We start from the raw sequence: 18,332 nt of genomic DNA on the forward strand, positions 1-18,332 counted from the left end.
GTGCGGATGCTGTGGCAGCATCCCACATAGAAAGTAGAGGAAGATGGGCACGGATGTTAGCTCAGGGCCAGTATTCCTCAGCAAAAAGAGGAGGATTGGCAGAGATGTTAGCTCAGGGCTAATCTTCCTTTAAAAAAAAAAAAAGAGGCAGGACTCAGGGGAGCACCCGAGGTGGCCAGAAGCCTCAGGAGCTCCCAGGGGTGTGGCCACACAGCCCCAGCCCTGTTCTCACCTCTTTTACCCAGCTCAGGTAGACGCCCATGGCCCGCTGCTGGCTTCAAGGAGGTGGGTGTGGCAGCCACTGCTGGGGTAGGGGGATGAGGATGAGTTCTGGGAGCCTCCTCTGAGCCCCTGGACCCTCTTCCCTCCCCTGGGAGACACAGATATCCCCCCAGCTCCCACTCCTAGAGCCCAGGGCTTTGGCTCCCACAGGCCCTGTCCAGGCGGGGTGGCAGAAGGTGACTGGATGGCTTTGAGTAAGACAGGGTGAGTAGGGGCGTGGGCCTTGGCAAGTGCACTCCTCCTTGGCCAATCAGCGGGCAGCCCAGCCGGTGGATTCAGTTACAAGCCCGAGATCACCCCATACTCCAGCCTCTTAATCACTCCTCCCAAAGCTCCATTCATTGGCCCTGCCGCACTGGGTCTGCTGGGCACTACTTCCTCTCAGCTGCTGAACTGCTGCCTTGGGTAGGGATCCTGGGGCCTTTGTCTGACTGGGCTGGGCAGGGTGGAATGGGGGTTCTGGTGGTGCTGTTGGGGATGCTGAGCATCCAGGAGGTGGCTCTGAGGGGCTCCCCTGCCCTCCATTGGGACAGCACCTCCTGCCACTTGGCCAGGCCCATCCCCGGCAGCTTCTTGGGGTCCCTGAGCTTCCTGGGCAAGGATGCGCATGGACTGGCCCTGTTCCACGCCCACTGGGATGAGCAGGGGAGGCTGCAGGAGTGTAGCCGGCAGGATGAGCCGGCGCTCACGGCAGCCTTCAGTGCCCTCTGTGCTGGTGAGATCACCCGGGGCTCCTTCATCCACACCCCTGGACCTGAGCTGCAGAGAGCCCTGGCCACCCTTCAGAGTCAGTGGGAGACCTGCCAGGGGTCTGAGGAGAGTCCACCAGGGGCCAGGCAGAAGCGAGCAGCAGGGCAGAGTGGAGCGCCTGTCGTGGGGCACCAGCGGGTGAAGAGAGGCTGGACCATGCCTGGCACGCTGTGGTGTGGAGTTGGGGACTCTGCCAGGAACTCCTCGGAGCTGGGTGAGCCATGGGAGTGTGGGCTGGGGGGCTGAGCTGGTGGGAGTGCAGACTTTTGCCCTGGCACGCACCCTCCCAGGTTGTGTGTCCTTGAGGGAGTGACAACCACTCTGAACCTCAATTTCCTTATTTGTACAATGGGGGTGGGCATAAGTCTCATTATGGGATGCTTAAATGAGGTCATAGATGGGAAAGGCCCTACTCAAACCGAGGGAGGGGACAGGCTGGGGTGTGTTCAAGGTTGGCAGAGCCAAAAACTCGCTACCCACGAGGCTTTATGGGCACAGCATGCCCAGTGGAGGGAACACTGAGACCCAAAGGGCTGGGTTCAAATTCCACTTCAGCACGTCCAAGCTCTCTGAACCTCCTTTCATCACCTATACAATGGAAGTGACACCTCCCTCACAGCGCTGCTCTGAACTTGGGTGTGGGAAGTGCTGGGCACTTGGGAAATGCTCAGTAAAAGGGCACTACTGCTCAGTGGTGAGAAACACGGATGGCTTTTTTGCACTCTTAGTACAGCTGTCTGTGTATATGCTTGGAGGGTTGGGGGAGGACTTGGCACCTAAGTGGCAGCAGGTTGGCACCGTGGCAATGCCTTATTGTGTTGGCAAGAAAGGTTGCACCTTGTCTGTCTGCCATTCCATTTCACATACATTCATCGCTTTGCAGTCTTATTTGGCGCGTGAGCTTGGGAATACTGGAGGCAGACTCCGGTTCCCCCAAGGAAGACCTTTCCATGGGCAAGGGCTTCTGGAGGAGGGGGTGCCTGGCACTTGGAGTTGTCTAGCAGAGGCTGCGCCTGGGTGCTCTCTTCAAGCTGTGAAACTCCCACAGAGAAGAATGACTGGCCTGAGGTCACCCAGGGCATTTGTGTCAGGGCTGGGGCGAGAACCAGGTCTCTGATCCCGATACCAGGTGGGCATAGCTGGCGGGTGGTGCCCAGGACCCTGCTGAGTTGTGCCCCCTCTGCTCCCTGCAGGGGTCTTCCAGGGCCTTGATCTCTGCTGCCGGGAACACGACGGCTGCCCACAGACTGTCTCGCCCTTTCAGTACAACTATGGCATCCGAAACTACCGATTCCACACCATCTCCCACTGCGACTGTGATGCCAGGTTGGCGGTGGGCAGGGGGTGCTGGGGGTTTAGGCATGAGGCAGAGTTACCCAGTTCCTGGGTGCAGAGGCGGGAATTCCAGAGAATTCTAAAGGACCAGCCAGCCTGGATCCCACTCTGCAGGTGGGAAAGCTGAGGCTTGAGAGGAGAAGGGACTCTTGGACCCCAAACCACCTGGCTGGTAGTGACTGGGTGGACTGGGGGAGGAGCTGGGTGGCCTTCTGTGGTCCGGGGACCTGAGTGCTGGCTCTCGGGCAGGTTCCAGCAATGCCTTCAGAATCAGCGAGACTCCATCTCTGACGTTGTGGGCGTGGCCTTCTTTAACGTGCTGGAAACGCCCTGCTTCGTTCTGGAGGAGCAGGAGGCGTGTGTGGCATGGTACTGGTGGGGTGGGTAAGTGGCTGCCCCCTTCAAGACCCTTCCCCACCAGAGGGGAAGCCTGTGTTCCAAGCCTGGGGAGGGAGACCTGTCTGTATGTCTGTCCTCCAGGGAATGTTGCCTCGTCCTCTGCGTCCTCTCCTCAGGGCAAGGACCAGGATGCGTGTCCTCCCTGGGTGCCCTGCACGAATCAGCGGGATGAGGGATGGGAGTGGCAGAGCCTTGGTCTCCATGAAGAAGAACTCAGGGGCTTCTGGGACCAGGGATTCTGGGTTACCAGTTGCCACCCATTGCCACCTCCCAGGTGTAGAACATATGGCTCCCTACCCGTCGCCCGCCTCCAGCCCAGGACCCTCTACAATGCCTCCTGGAGCTCCCCAGCCACCCAGCTGACTCCCAGCCCCCAGAACCCAGCTCCCAGCAAGCGTCCATGGAAGCAGCACCCTCGGAAGCGGCCACCACAGTGGAAAGAGTCCAAAAACCCCAGCAAAGCCAACACCACAGCCCTCCAGGGCCCCATGACCTCCCCTAGGCCTGATATGGCCCCCACTGGGGGCCCCCATCCAGGCCTCCAGGGGCCATGGGGTGGCCTAAAACCTCAGGGTGAGCTCAGAACCTAACCTTAGCGGTCCCTGATGTGAGGAGGCGTCCCTGCCTCTGTGAGGGGTGAGGGTGGGGGGCGTGCATTCCTTCCCTTCTTGCTCTGAACTCCTCCTGGAGCTTCCCAACTTCTCTCATCAAATCGTGCTACAGTTCAAAGGATTTTCATAAGCCCCAAATTTGACTATGTCACTCCCCACTGAGCCCCGACTATGGCTCCTCTTACCTCAGCAGACATTGCCCCAACACCCAGGGAGCCTCAGGTGCTGGTCCCAAAGGCCCTACTCCCCAGTTTCACAAACTTCATTTGGTTCCTCAAAAGCAGCTTGTTCTCTCCCACTTCTGGGCCTTTACACATGCTGTTCCTTCTGCCTGGAGCACTCTCCCCTCCTCTTCCTCTCTCCCAGCCTCCGCTTAGCAACAACTGCCTCCAGGAAGCCTTTCCTGACCACTCTCCACACTCTGGGCATCCCCCATGGCAGTACAGCCATGTGTGTGTGTGTGTGTCAGTGTGACTCCCACGTGTACATACTGAGGGCATGAATAGCACGAGTTGGAGGGAGACTTTGCATGTGTGAGTGAGCACGGATGCCAGCGTTTCTTCTGAATGGCAGTGGGCACATCAGTGGGGCCTCCCTGGGGGACTGGGCTCCCTTCACCACCACACCTGCCCCCAGGTGCCCGCTGGGCCTGCCGCAGCTTCCGCCGCCTAGAACAGTGTGAACGCCAGATCAGGCCTCAAGAGACCAAGTTCCAGCTGCTCAATAGTGCCCACGAGCCCCTCTTCCACTGCAATTGCACACGCCGGTGAGGCCCATTTGTACCCTCAGGGGTGGGCTGCCTGTTGCCAGGCACTGGGGAGGGCCACTTGGCTGGCAAGGCCCTGCCCTAGCCTGAGCCTGCCTCTACCCTCAGTCTGGCACGCTTCCTGAGACTCCACAGCCCACTTGTTGGCACCCACATGCTTTGGGAGTTGCTGGGCATGACCTGCTTCAAGCTGGTCCCTCCACTGGACTGCGCTGAGGGCAAAGGGTAAGCAGAGCCAGGAGGGGTGGGGGATTTTCCCAAGGGGTGGGTTGCCTATACCCTCTTTGTGCGCCTGGCCCAAGGAGTGGGGGAAAGGGTTGGGGACCTCTGAGCTCCACTGTCATCATCCCCTACCCTCTGGTGCCCTGGGTTCAGCTCTGCAATTGGCCCATGTGAGTAGCATATTGACTCTGTCATTTACTTCCGAGGTGACGTTGCAAGTTGAGTCACCTCGCCACAACACCATTTCCCCATCTGTGAAATGGTTGTAGAAGCCCAGGAAATGGTGTGTGTGATGCATGTAGCCCAAGGCCTGCCGGGCAAGTGGCAGTTGCTTAACTCCTCCTAATCCACAATCTCACTTCCATTCCGATTCTCAAAGTCAGCCCCTTGTTACTTTTCCTATTTCACAGGTGAGGAAACTGAGGCCCAGACTGACTCAAGTTTCCGTAGCCAGCTAGTGGTTTATTCTTCCCCCTTCTAGGTGTATCCCACCCCTCCCCAGCCCCAGCCCTGCTCCTCTCTGGGCCTTGACCCCGCTGTCTGCAGACTAGGGTGGGATCCTTGGCAGCGACAACTGCCTGCCCTACTTTTCTCTTCCCACAGCTGTTCTAGAGACCCTAAGGCCATCAAGGTCTCAGCTCGGCACTTGCGGCGACTTCAGCAGAGGCGACTCCAGCTCCAGGGTGCAGGCACAGAAGAGGCACCGGCATGGCTTTCAGAGCACCCAAGGGCCCCCACATCATTCTATGACCGATGCCTGCAGCTGATGCAGGCAGCCCGAGGACCTGGGGGGCAGCAGAAATCTTGGAACCAGTGACCTCAGTTCCAGCTCTCCTGGGCAGCAGACTGGACCTTGCCCTTGGCTTTGCCAGGCCCTCAGGTTGGCCTCTTTTCAGTGTGTTAGACTGAAGCTTGGCACAGGCTCTGTGGACAGCCAGGACACTGGATGGGGAAGGCAGGGGAGCAAGACCCAATGCTGGACCATGTCTCCTGCTGCGCTGGTTGATCTTGGGCTGGTGACACAACCCCCTCTGTGCTTGGATGTGGTGTCCAGCAGGCTCATTCTGATCCCCTGGGCTTAGGCCTTGCCAAGGAACTTCACATCCAGATGGGAGCGGGGAGGGGGTAGCTTACTGCAGCAGCCCAGCAGAAGTACCAGAAGGAGGTACACGTATCTCCATGTTGCAAAATTAATACATGTCTCAAGGACCTGCCCAGGGGAGTCCCAGCGCCTGCCTGCTGAGGCTTGGGGCAGCAGGTGGGGAATGAGGATGTCACAGAAGTGCCGATGTCTGGATCTAGGATGGAGGGGCGCTAGAGGGGCTCCCCACTCCCCTCCTCCTGGGGGATTCCTTCTCTTAACAGCTGCTGTGCCCTTCCTGGCCCATTTTTTTCTGCTCTAAACCTAAATTCTAATCTCTCCCGTGCCTTTGAGCAGGGGACCTCCCTCTCCCACTCTGAGCCCTAGTTTCCTGCTCTGAAAAATGAGCGTGTAAACAGGATCTACCTCATAGGGTTCTTGAGGATTACGTGAACCAACACACGGATAACGCTTAGCACCCAATAAACGTTTCCTCCCTCCAACACACAGCTAAACTGTGCTAGGCATCTGATTTTGAGAGGCTCACATAACCTCTTGGAGGCCTCAGTTTGCTCACCTGTGAAATGGGTCTAAGAATGGCACTGACCTCAACACCACAACTCAGGGTCACGGTACAAATTAAAGGAGATTGCGTGTGTAATGTATACAGCTAGTGCCTGGTAATTGTCACATCTGTCATCCTCTCGCCTCTTTAGTCCCTTCCTCTGACTATTCCCACCCCCAGACTGCTAACAAGTTAGGAAGGAGTCAGGAGTGAGGCTGGAGAATTTAATTCCTAATCGATGACCTCCAGGTCGCGCCCCAATCCCAGATGGGGGCTCATATAGGGCTTTGCTGATTGTCACAGTTGAGGTGCCAGGACCGAGTTTGGAGGACCCCAGTTGGCCACCCCTGGCCAGGACAGAGTGGCAGGTGCGAATTAAGCTGGAGTAGCAGCAGGAGGAAGGCAGGTGGATTTACAGAAGATTGGGGCAGAGTGGGGGCCACCTGGGCCCTCCTGTCCACCCCACCCTCAGGGCCCCAGGCCCCCTTCCTCTAACCCCTGCCGGCCCTGGGGGCTGGGAGACAGGCTGTCGGGGGCTGAAGCCTCCCGATCAGGTCCCCAGGGGCCGCCACCCCCAGGGTCTACAGTCTCCAGGCGCAAGGCAGGCAGCAAGCCCAGGCTTCGAGGCACAGATGACGGGAAAGCCCAGGTGCCAGGCAGCCCAGAGGGCCCCTCCTCACTACTGCCCCAGCTGCTGCCATCACTGCCCGTGTCAGAGGCCACCCTGGGCACACAGCGGCTCTGCGGCGAGGGGCTGCGGCTGGTGCCACGGCGTTCGCGGGATGAGGGTCGCAGGGCGAGGCCAGGAAAGCGGGCCAGGCCCGGGCTGCGGCTGCGGTGCCGTTTAGACTTGCCAGGGCTGGGGCTGCGGGACTTGGGTGCAAGCAGCTCCAGGGTGCTGTCATCCTCATCCTCCGAGCTGGCACCTGAGCTGTCTGTGCTACTGCTGGCCGACTCTGAGGTAGGCAGCGAGATCTGGGGGAAGACTGGTCACTGAGGTGCCTTGCTCCCCAACCGGCCATGGAGGCCTCTTGGAACTACTCCAACCCTCCCCACCGGCAGACCCAGGAAGGCCAGGCTACTTGTAGGAGGTCACAGAGTAGAATGTAGAGGATGTAGCATGTGAACAGGGTCTTATGGCACCCCCGACCGTGCAGTCTGGCCTACTCACCTGGAAGGGCTCAGTGACCCCAATGAGGATGCTGTGGGTGTGGCTGTAATAGCCCAGGATGAAGTCTCCATGGCCCTTGGGTAGCGACTCTTCACTGAATGTCACCTGGTGGGCCCCGGGGGTACAGGCCCAGGTTGGAGTAAGGGAGGCAGCTTCAGGACCACTCAAACCGAGTCCTGAGTCCCTAAGGCCAACGGGGACTTCTTCCCACTCTCCTCCTCCTGTTAAGTACCTGGAAGATGTTCCCGTCCACATCCTCGTGTTTGGCCCAGACATAAGCCACATAGTCCTTGCAGTGACGGAAACCCACCTGGGGAAGAGGAATCAGGGTTGTGACCCCTAACCGCTACCCTGAGGAGCCTTTTGGTGTGGAATCAAACTCTGCAGAAGCCAGTGATCCCACCTGGGTGCCCGGCTGCTCCTCCAGGCCCTTCCTTCCCCAAGTCACTGCCCACCCCTGCCCTTCTTACCCGGTACAAGCCGATCCAGTCCCAAGAGCTGCGGGCGAACACTGTTTCCATGCGGTACCTCACCACAGCCTGCTCTGGCCGCACCCACTCGTCTGCCACCTCCAGCCGCACCAGTGGCATGTCATCCCTGAAGGCGAACTGCCCAGGGGCAGGGGGCAACATCAGGGGAGGCCCTCTAGCATCCCTTGGCCCTAGAGCCCTTGGGCCTGAGTCAGCACAAACTGGCTGAGATGAAGGGCCTTTGAAGCCACTGTACAGACTGGGAAACTGAGGCAGAACAGGTCTAGGATAAAAGCCAGGCTTCCTGCCTCCCAGCCCAGGGCTTTTTCTGTCCATAGCCTCCTGAAGGAGTAAGTGAGAACACAAGGTTTGAAGCTAGCAGACCATGGGTTTGGCCCTGCCTCTGCCATTAACAGGCTGTGTGAGCCTGGGTGAATTTCTCGACCTCTCTGAACGCCAGAGCTCTTATCTATAAACTCAGATGATCTTATTTAATTCTTGGGATTATTCAGCAGATTCAATGAGACACCATTTGTAAAGCATCCCATAAACTTCCCAGTACACAGTACATACTCAGTGAATGATTCGCCTATATGCTTGCAAGGGACACAGGTAAAGTCCCATGATGCACTGGATTTTCTGGTGTAAGCTGAACAGCCCCTGAGCTGACAAGAAGAGCCCTGGTAGAAGGCTAGAGACCTCAGTTCATTTCCAGGTTTTGCTACTAACGTGCTGCATGACCTCAGGTAAGCCCCTAGCCAAGCCAAGACCCAGTTTCCCCACCTATACTAAGGGGCCACCATTACCTTGTTTGTCATCGGTCCACGAAGACAGTTATAACCATGAGTATCCTCTTCCCAGGGTCACCCCAGGCCGATAAAGGGGTCAGCCATGTGGGTGGTGTTGCTGCGGTGGCTGGGGTGGCAGGTGGCCAGGGTATTGGTTCCACCTCTGTCCCTCAGGGAAGGACAAGGGTGGTGCCAGCCTCAGGCTTTTGTCTGCTCCCCTTTCATCTGGTTTCAGGTTTCCCTCTGTCCTCAGCTTCTAAGCCAAGCTTCTCCAGAAGAAACCAGCACATCCCCTCCCGCCCCTGGCTTCCTAACAGTGGGTCTGGACAGGGTGTGCTCTTGGAAATACCCTTCAGGGCCTTGCGGGGTCAAAAGTTTCAGTGAGCCCCCTTCTGACTGTGTTGCCTTGGGTGAGAGACTTAAGTTCTCTGAGCCTCAGTTTCCCTCACCAGTAAAACTGGGAGGAGAATTTGGACATCTCAGGGCCTGCTAAAGCACTCAGAGGGATGACATGTGAAGTGCCCCGCACAGGACCTGGCACGTAGCAGGTGCTCCAGAGGTCACGTTTTGTGAGGGACAAAGTTCAGGGTAGGTCGCCCAAAAGGAGTGGTTCTCCAGGTGAGGTCTCTGACTGAGGGCTAAATGTCTCACCCAAGCCTTTTACCAAAGCTCACAGGAGGCCAGACATGGGAGATTTCCATCCCCGGCTGAGGATATTGGCCAACGCCCCACCGACTGACCGTGTGACAAAGTTACCAAGGAAAACACTCTCTGGCCTGCAGGGCTCCCTCTTCTCAGATCAAGAGAATCGGAGAGCCCAGGGTTGGGTTTCAGAGTTGAAAAGATGGGACCTACCCAGGCCTGCCCCTGAGCCTGTGTATGACTTGGGGCATGTGCCTACCCCATTAGGGGCCTCAGTTTCCCCATAGAAAAACAGAGAGTTGGACTACATGGTCTCTCAGGTCCGGTTCTGACATTCTGGGATTTCTCCTTTTTACTTTGTCAACCAGGGACCTCAATCTAACACAATGCTAAATTATAGTACCTATTTAGAGTTAAGCTTTGTATTTTTTATTTATGTACTCTGTGCCCCCCCCCACCATTACTACCCTCTCTAATAGTGCCTGGCACATGGTGAGATGGTAAATAAATAATGAATGGATATGAATGAATGCTACCTGAGGTTTGAGTAAATGTTTTGATTTTGCTGGTCTTATTATCTATGTGAATTTTTTTTTTTTGAGGAAGATTAGCCCTGAGCTAACATCTGCTGCCAATCCTCCTCTTTTTTGCTGAGGAAGACTGGCCCTTAGCTAACATCCATGTGCCCATCTTCCTCTACTTTATATGTGGGACGCCTACCACCTGGCTTGACAAGCAGTGCGTAGGTCTGAACCTGGGATCTGAACCAGCAAACCCAGGACTGCCGAAGTGTAATGTGCAAACTTAACTGCTGCACCACCGGGCCAGCCCTCTATCTATGTGAATTTTAACATAAATTGCCCTAAACCTTTCTCAGAAGAAGGGAGTTAGAGATTAGCGGAAAAGGCATGGGCTCTGAAGTTAGACTAGCCTGAGTTCAACTCCTAATTTTTCCCTTTACTAGCTGTGTGACCCTGGGCAAGTGATGCTGTGTCTCTGAGCCTCAGTTTCCTCATCTGAAAATGGAGATCATAACCCACTCCCACTCTGCTATGATGAATGGACGCTGCTGAAGGCACGTGCAAAGGTTTCTGGTGGAGAGTGGGATGCTGAGCTGGGCTTACATGGGGATGTCATGAGGGGAGATGAGGCCAGGACTCACTTGCAGAATGAACTGGGCAGCCACGGGCTTGTGGTCACTGACTGTGTATTCCATGTGGCTGCGGTAGCTGTGCTGGGTCACCTGAAGCCGGTGGCTCTCCCGTCCTGAGGGGCTGGGACCCCCACCTGGAGGCTTGACCTTCCATAGGATACGGTCTGTCCAAGCTGGCTTCCGCTTCTTGGCACTGCAGTGGGCAGGGGTAGCCCCAGTTTCAGGGGCTGGGGCTCAAGGCACAGCCCCCAGCCTTGGCTTCCGCCCCTCTTCCCAGTCTCCTTTATCCAAAGACCCCAACCCATGTCCCCACCTCATCCAGCCCTGAGCTCACCTGGTATCATATTTGTTAGTACCCACATCAAACTTGAAGGTAGGTGCAAAGTTGAGGGGCCCTTCCTGGAAGCCCTTCAGGATGGGCCAGGTGTTCTTGGCCATGTTGAGCTGTGAGAGTCCAGGAGGGTAGAATTGGACAATAGCTTGGGCAGGCCAGGTGAGGGCAGGGACCATAGTCTAGGGAGCAGGTGTTCCTGGGGCATGCTCTGTGTGCTTGGGGTTTTGGGGTGCAGATTGGGATTCCGCACCTGGTCCTTCTCCCAGAGCTGATGGAGTTGGTCACTGTCGATGGCAAACTTGACAAAGTGCAGGTCGTAGCTCTCGATGCGGAAGTTCAGGTCTCCGAACCAGAACACAAGGCTGTTTGGGGGAGGGGATCAGCAGGGTGGAAGAGCCCAACCAGATCCTTCTCCACCCTTATCCGACCCAACCCTACTGGCTGCCCTAGGGATGATGCAGTGGGAGGGTGGTGGTGGCAGAGCCGTCAGCCCTCCAAGAAGCAGCAGGGGAGGCGAGGGCCAATCTAAAGCAAATTTAGGTTCCGACCCTTAGCAAGGCCCTGCCTCTCAACAAAGCTCCACCTTGCAGGCTTCCTCCTGCACCATCAAATTAACTAGCATTCTTGTTCCTAGATGTAGTTTTGGGGCTCACCCACCTCTATAGGCCCCTCCCTACAAGGCTCGCCCAGGCGGATACACAGCTCTTTGCGGCAAGTTTTCAGAGACTATAGCCTCTGAGACCCACCTCTCCTTCACTAGCCCCGCCCCAGCTCCATTCGGCCCCGCCCCTGCCCCTACTCGTGATCCAGGATGCCTTGCGCGCCGGGCCCCTGGAACTGCTGGAGGCTGAGGATGGTCTGGAAGTTGTCCTTGCGCTGCTCGGCCTTGTCCATGTGCGCTGGCAGGTGGCAGTTCAGGAAGCAGAGCATGTGCCCGAAGGCTGCCAGTCGCACGCTCACTCCACCTTTGTTGCCCTTGGGAAGCAGTGTGGGCGGGTCATGGGCGTGGCCTAGGTGAGGCGGTGAGACACTGGGCGGGGCGTGGAGAGGTGCGGGGCCAGCCAGCCAGAGGAGAAGCCTGGAGAGGGGTGGGCTCTAGGAAAAGGGAAAGAACACGGACCGACAGGAAAGGGGCGGGGTACTGGATGGGGTTGGGGAGAGGCGGGCGTCAGAGTAAGGGGTGGAGCGTTGGGAGGGGACTTTGCCAGTGCGTGGGTCCGAGTCCGGGGGACTAACCTACGGACCCCTCCGGTGCTCACCCAATAGCCACCCAGGCCAGTGCGCGTGCAATCGGTCTGCACGTTCCTCAGGAAGGGCAGGTGGTAGTACTTGGCGAACAGCAGCAGGATGACGCCCTGCATCCGCACAGTACTCACCTGCGGCAGGAGGCGATGTGGCTGAGGGACAGGACACAACTCCCCCGCCCCCGACTTTTCCGGTCCTTAAGGTCTGCTCCTCCATCCTCCCATTTCACGCACCCGGCAACAGAAGCCTAGCGGGCCCCACAGTGAGTCAAGGCAGAGCTAGGGCCAGGAATCCAGGGGGTCTCCGTCCGTCCAGGGACTGAGAGAGGCGTTACCAGCACGAAGTTGAAGGGCCCCAGTGCGTCCATGAAGAGCTCGCTCCACTGGTCTGTGAAGAGCGCGTCCTTGAGCCGCTTGTTGATCATGGAATTCACTTCCTGCAACCTGGTGGGGGAGGGGGGAGGAGGGGAGTTGGGGGGCGCCCTAGAAGCCCCTCCCGTGAGTAAGGGTCTAGGAGGCACGAGGGGCTCAGGGCGGGGTCCACGCGCCCTGCCTCCTTACCCTATGGCAATCATGTCTGCCCCGTCACTGTCATCGCTGCTGCTGCCCAGGTGGAGGAGGGAGGTGACATCGTCGGGGGGCATGGCAGTGCCCACATTCCACGTGACCACAGTGATCCTGGGGGTAGGGGTATAGGAGGGGTTATTGCTGGGTACTACTCTGTCGTCCTCAACCTCCCTCCCACAGGGCTCTTTCCGGGGACAAAAACTGAGGCAGCTGTGGGTGTAAACCCTCAGAAGGACCCACACTGGGCCCAGTATTCCTCCTCCTAGGCTCTCCCTGGGGAGATCAATTGAGGTAAGGGTGGGTAAGTCCCTTAGGAGGGGATGCTGTCTTCTGAGGGTCCCAGACTGGTGGTCCCAGCACCTCCAAAGGTACTTCCTCAGAGAGGTAAACTGGGGCAGAGTAGGGCAAGCCACCCTGAAAGGATGGCTCATCTTAGAGCTCAAGCCCCAGCAGTCTTTCTTAGGAGAGGGCCCCCTTACCGGAAGCCGGGGTCGCTCTTGCAGGTGGGCTGAGCTGACCAAGAGGAGGATGACGAGGTGGATGTAGAAGGGGAGGTGGTGATCAGGGTTGGGGTTTCTTGAGGCTGAAGGCTGGGGCTCAGGTGCCTGCCAGGCCCTGCACCCTGGGTGCCAGCCCTGGGGAGGGCCATCTCAGGGGCTGAGGGGACACCGGGGGAGCGGTTGGGGGAGCGGCTGGGGGAACGGCTGGGAGAACGGGGCGGCTTGGGCAGAGTTGGAGGAATGGTTTGGGTTGAGGGGGCCCCTGGCCGGAAGGTGGGGGACAGAAGTCCTGGGGAGCGAGTGCCAGGCTCTGGAGGGCCCTGGCCCACATCCAGGGGCAGGGTCTGGGGTGGCCGGGGCAGGACGGGATCCTCAGGGCTGCTGCGGGGGGCCTCAGGCCGGGCTCTGAAGGAGGGGGAGATCCGGGGATCCGGGGGGGCTTGGATCAAGGATCGGGAGCCCACAGGACCAGCTTCCTGAGCGGGAGGCTGGAGATGCCCTTCAGAAGAGGGGAGAGTTCTAGGCGCTGGGGCAGCCCTCTGTTTATCTGGTGTCCATCCCACGGAGGCTGGGGCTGATGTTTTGGATGCTGGAGCCAGGGCCTGTTCCTGAGAGGGCAACAGAACTGGACTGGGTGCTGGGGAAGAACTGGAGGGGGGCTGTGGGGGCTTTTCCTCAGATGCCAGGGCCAGGCTCAGGCCCGAAGCGGCCAGTGCTGGCTTGGGTCCCACGGAGGCAGGTGGCGCCTGCTTCTGGTCCCTGGGCCCCATGGTGACTAGGGGAGGCCTCGGCCCGGCTGAGGCAGACATCACCAGCTGCCCCAGGGATGTCGGAGCCAGGACCGAGCCTGAGGTCGTTGGAGGAGGCTTCGGCCCAGCCGAGGCAGACATCACCAACTGGCCCACAGATGTTGGAGCTAGGCTGGAGCTGCGGCGGGCAGGAGCTGTTTTCTGTCCTCCAGGGGTAGACAGTGGAGCCAGGATGGGTCGGGGAGATGCCAGAGCCAGCCTTGGGCCCTCTGAGGAAGGTGGCATCGCTGCTCGTGGCCTCACAGGTACCAGAGCCAGCCTTGGTTCCGAGGGCACTGGGGCTGCATTCTTCTTTGCTGGGCGCTGAAAACTTGAATCCACCTTGTAGAGGACAAGTCAAAGAATCAGGGTAACCCGAACGAGGGGGTCAGGTCTTGACTTCCAAATAGACCCCAGCAGACTCCATCTAGCTAAAAAGGGAACATCTTCCCAAGGAAGTTCTTCCTAATTTCTCCCCTCAATCCATTCTGCTTCCAATCATCTTCTCTTTTGGAGGAAACAGGACACAGGCCCCTATTCTCTCCCTCAAGTCTGATGCCTCTTTCACAGATGGGGAAACTAAGACCCCCCCCGACTCAAATGAGGCAGAGTGTGAACCTGACCCCATGGGCTGTCCTTTTCTTCCTGGCTGGCACTCACTCCCTGGCCACCCTGGAGCCAGTTTCCCTGGGCAACCCTCCCTGCCGTCCCCGCTTCTCCCCTGGCCAAGGGCAACTGACCTGACACCCGAGATCTGCCCACCCTGGGTCCAGCCTGTTGAATACCCTTCCCTTCCTCCACCATGCCCAGGACCCCTCAGGTTGCTCCTCCCCCTTCCAAACATCCCAAACTCCTTGGCCACAGCCCTCCCTGACCTCCTCACTCATTCCTAGAGCTCCAAGCCGGAGCAAGAGTCCGGGGCTGAGCCTGGCCATGTGGATTCCAAGCCCAGTTCTGTGTGACCTTAGGCAGGCACCTCTCTGCCCAGGGCCTCAGTTTCCCTGTCTTTAAAATGAAGGAAACTGCAAAAGGTCGCTGGCCATGCCTGGTCCCTGGGAAGACTTGGTCTCATATTCTCTGCATTTATGAGCCCCACGTTTGCTCGGATTTTGCTTGAGCCCCGTGGAATAGTCCCTTCTCACCAAGTGTGATTCTAACATTCAGAGGAATTCCAGGGTTCTGTTGATCCCAACATCGCACCTCTCTGTGCCCAGGTTGTACCCTCTGACCCTCTTCACCCTCTCCCCGACCTGTGAGGACAGGCAAGCAGGGATCTCCTTTTGGTCCAGCAGGTGGAGTGGGGGTCACGGTGCCCTGCAGGGACCTCCTCTCCCTTTTCCATTCCTCCCCTGTTTCTGATGCCCCTGCCTCCAGAAGACAGGATAGAGTGTCTTTTGCCAGGGAGGGCAGAAGGTTTACACTCACTCTGGGTGGCCCCATCCCTGCCTCCAGAGGTGCAGTTCTGTCTGCATCCTCTGTCCTTCTCAGTTCAGAGAACCTGAAACTCAGCTGTTTGAGGCAGCATTTTGGGCATCTTCCTTGGCTCCAGGTGTCCCACACGGCACTCCCCCCATCAACCACCACACCGCCTCCAGCACTAACAACTTAGACATCCCAGATGTCACAGTTTTAGTCTTCAGGGACAAGCCTCCTCATTTTGCGTTGGCTCAGAGAGGACAAGCAACTTGCCCAAGGTCACACAGCAAAGCTGGAGCACAGCTGGGTCCCCTGACACCCAGTCCACCCAGCCTGGGGGCTTCTGGAGATGGCTAACTCCATCACTCTCTGGGTGTCCTGTCACTGCCCCCTCAGCCCCCAAGGTGCCCTGTTTGCCAGCCCTGCTTTGTGGGCAGAGGAGAGTGCCAGCCCCTCAGATAGGGGCACCAGGGTGCCTTCGGTGTGTGTGGGGGTGTGGGACCAAGGATCAGGAATGTGGGGGCTGGGTTTTCGGAGTCTTACCTTGGAGGGTGCCCCAGTTTGGGAAACCCCATGGGGCATGGGCAAGGGGCCCAGGCCAGCCCGGGTCCCTTGCCTCCTGCGGCTACTGCTGCTCTGGCCCTCCATGTCTGCAGCCCCCGGCAGCTCCCGGGCTCCCAGGGCTCTGGCTCCAGCCTCTCCGCTCCCGGGAACCAGTGATGTCATCAGCCGTTTCAACCTGCTGAGAATTTAAAGGCACAGACGCCCACTTCCCAACCTAGAGATGGCCAGGGCCAGGTGGCCTACCCCCTGGGAACCCTTCAAGGTGGCTGCTGAGGCTGGAAGGGCCATGGGGCGGGGAGGAATGTGCCTGTTAGCCTGGCCAGGTCCCAACTGGCAGCATGGAGGAGGCTGTCTGTCTGTCTGCACCCTCCTACCTGTGGGCCTGGCCAGCCCTTGCCCAAGGGAGGGGCATTGACATACCTGAGGGTAAGCTAAAGGTAAGTAGCTCAGAGGTCATAACCCTCTTCAGGGCCTCAGAGACACCTGAGTCCCTGCCCTGATCCATGACCTTCCTGATGCCCTGCCAGCTCAGAGCTTGCCATGGCCCCCACCCTTGCCCCATTTTCAGGCCTTGGTGCCCGCTTCCCGCCTGGCTGTATCCTTCCCATCTCAGAGCCAGACACTCAGGCTCCAGCAACTGGAGTCTTTTCCCATCTCAGCCACAGCACTGGCCCCTCCTCTTCTGCAGATACCTGCCGCCTGCCCTCAGATGTCCGCAACCAGGCCCTTCCCTGCCCAGCTCCTCTCAGCTTTCCTCTCTCCGTACTTACTGGGTGTGGTTTGGGAGAGGGACTTTCTCAAGGTCACCTGGTGAGCTGGGGAGGTCTCCTGAGTTTCAATGAGGAAAGGGACCTCCCTCAGTGACCCAAGACCAGCACGAGCCAATTGGGGTATCTGGAGGAAGGGAACTGGGGTGGAGAAGGGCCCAACAGTAGGGGAACAGATTGGCAGGAGGGTCAAAAAAGGCCTGGGAGGTCCTTTGGCCAGGACCCAACACAAGGTCTGGTCTGCAACAGGCCTAGGGAAGTGTTTATTCAATGAATGAACGAATGAATAAATGAGAAGAGTGAATGAGTGACAAGTTCAGATATGGCCAGGGAGGGCTGTGGGCCCCCTGCTTCTGCCTCTTCTCCACTCTCATTCTTATCTGCTAAGCAGTCCCTGAAATGCCAATCCCTCCAGAATTGCTGGATTGCTTAGAGAGGATTGACCCTGCTCCATTTAGGCAGAAAATGTTTAGAGTTTTATGTTCAGAGCTCCCTGTTGGCCAACAGTCACCTCTGTATCCTCTTGGGCCTGCGTGGTCCCCTACATGAAAGTCATGTGGATGATGCCTCAGTCCTCTCTCCTGGATGGGCTTCCCACCTCTGCTTGACTGTCTCAGGGTCTAGTCAGTGTTTCTGGGCCAGCATTTCTGTGAGGCTGGAATTTGCAGGGGTGAAGACCCAGACCATATTAGAGCCCTGGAGTAGAAAGGATTTTGGACAGTGATTGTGGAGGTTATGATGGTGGTGATGAGGAAGTGATTGTAGAGGTGGAGATGATAATGTATGTAATTATGATGGAAGTGAAGGACTGAGAGTGATGGTGGAGGTGATGGTGCTGGCAAAGGTGGAGGTGATAGTGATGGTTCTGATAAATGGAGATGGTAGAGGTAGTGGAGGTGATGATGATTGCAATGGTGGAGGTGCTAACAGAGGTACAGATGGTGATGGTGGAGATAGTAGAATGAAGGGGTGGTGGTAATGGTGATGAGGGTGACAGTAAAAGTGGAGGAGCAATGAAGGCAGAAGAGGTGGTGGGGGTGTTATGTTGCTGGAAGAAGAGGTGGTAGAGGAGTTGGAGGTGAAGGTGGGGTGGTGGTGTAGAGTGGACATGAGGGTGGTGCTCTGGCCACCAGAGAGTGAGGGAAAATTTGAACTTGCGCAGCCCTCTGACTTCTATTTTACAGCTGAGAAAATGAGACCTCCAACAGTACCCGGCTTCTGATACAATCCCGGAAGGAGTTGGGAGCAGATCCAGGCCTCCAGGACCAGTCCTAGGGCTCAGCTATCTGAGGCTGGGACAGGGCATCAGTGCCCTTTGGAAGCCAGGCAAATGTCATGCAAGTGAGTGTATGGAGGGCTCCTCTGCCCCACCAGGGCAGCCCAGGATTTCCCGTCATCTCCCCTCCATCCACTCAGACGCGCAGAGTCCTTTGTTCTGGAGTTGCCACTGATTTACTTGGGAGGTCACTCAGATTTCTGAATTGTGTAAAGGAGATAAAAACAGTAGATACCTCCTAAGATCGCTGTGAGGATTCAATAAGATAAGACATATGAAGTGTTTAGCACACAGCCTGGCACAAGCAAGCTTTCGGTAAGGGCAGCTGCTCTGGTCGTCATCATCGTTGTTGTCATCATCATCATCATCATCATCATCATCACCATCATCATCAATCATCATCTACTCCAACCTTCCCATTTGGTGGATGTGGAAACCGAGGCCCGGTGTAGGTACATTCCTTGGGGGAAGGGGAAGGGGCTCTGAGACCCAGACATGGCCTTGCCAAGGGAAGGGAGCAGGGGGCGGACCTGGGCTGAGAAGGGAGCGTGTTAAGAGCTATATTTGAGCTCCTAGTGTGATGACTAAGGAGGTTGATAACAGGCTGTGGGGCTGCAGGCCGGGGGCAGCTGCCAGGGAGA

At 57.6% G+C, this 18,332-nt stretch overlaps 2 protein-coding genes across 5 annotated transcripts; one reads left to right on the plus strand and one right to left on the minus strand.

Moving 5' to 3' along the window:
- Positions 1 to 224: 224 nt before the first annotated feature.
- On the plus strand, positions 225 to 6,111 carry PLA2G3 (phospholipase A2 group III). Its single transcript, XM_008543495.2, has 7 exons — positions 225 to 1,246; positions 2,226 to 2,358; positions 2,617 to 2,751; positions 3,041 to 3,339; positions 4,014 to 4,143; positions 4,252 to 4,368; positions 4,969 to 6,111. The coding sequence occupies exons 1-7, from the start codon at positions 733 to 735 to the stop codon at positions 5,180 to 5,182; spliced, it is 1,542 nt and encodes a 513-aa protein (XP_008541717.2). The 5' UTR covers positions 225 to 732; the 3' UTR covers positions 5,183 to 6,111.
- Positions 6,112 to 6,221: 110 nt separating this feature from the next.
- Positions 6,222 to 16,373, minus strand: INPP5J (inositol polyphosphate-5-phosphatase J). Of its 4 annotated transcripts, XM_070628491.1 has the most exons (14): positions 16,341 to 16,373; positions 15,628 to 15,826; positions 12,860 to 14,010; positions 12,375 to 12,491; positions 12,149 to 12,257; positions 11,829 to 11,945; positions 11,369 to 11,544; positions 10,820 to 10,931; positions 10,570 to 10,679; positions 10,245 to 10,428; positions 7,653 to 7,790; positions 7,415 to 7,492; positions 7,183 to 7,287; positions 6,222 to 6,986 (listed from the first exon to the last, which is right to left on the minus strand). In XM_070628491.1, the coding sequence occupies exons 2-14, from the start codon at positions 15,808 to 15,810 to the stop codon at positions 6,480 to 6,482; spliced, it is 3,087 nt and encodes a 1,028-aa protein (XP_070484592.1). In that variant the 5' UTR covers positions 15,811 to 15,826; positions 16,341 to 16,373; the 3' UTR covers positions 6,222 to 6,479. The 4 variants fall into 4 exon arrangements, with proteins under 4 accessions (XP_070484592.1, XP_070484591.1, XP_070484593.1 ...); XM_070628490.1 differs by lacking the exons at positions 11,829 to 11,945; positions 16,341 to 16,373 and adding an exon at positions 11,946 to 12,061 and having other exon boundaries at positions 11,369 to 11,647; positions 15,628 to 15,879; XM_070628492.1 differs by lacking the exons at positions 11,829 to 11,945; positions 16,341 to 16,373 and adding an exon at positions 11,946 to 12,061 and having other exon boundaries at positions 15,628 to 15,808.
- Positions 16,374 to 18,332: the final 1,959 nt, after the last annotated feature.

This window comes from Equus przewalskii, chromosome 7, assembly GCF_037783145.1.
Source record: "Equus przewalskii isolate Varuska chromosome 7, EquPr2, whole genome shotgun sequence".
NCBI classification, from domain to species: Eukaryota; Metazoa; Chordata; class Mammalia; order Perissodactyla; family Equidae; genus Equus; species Equus przewalskii.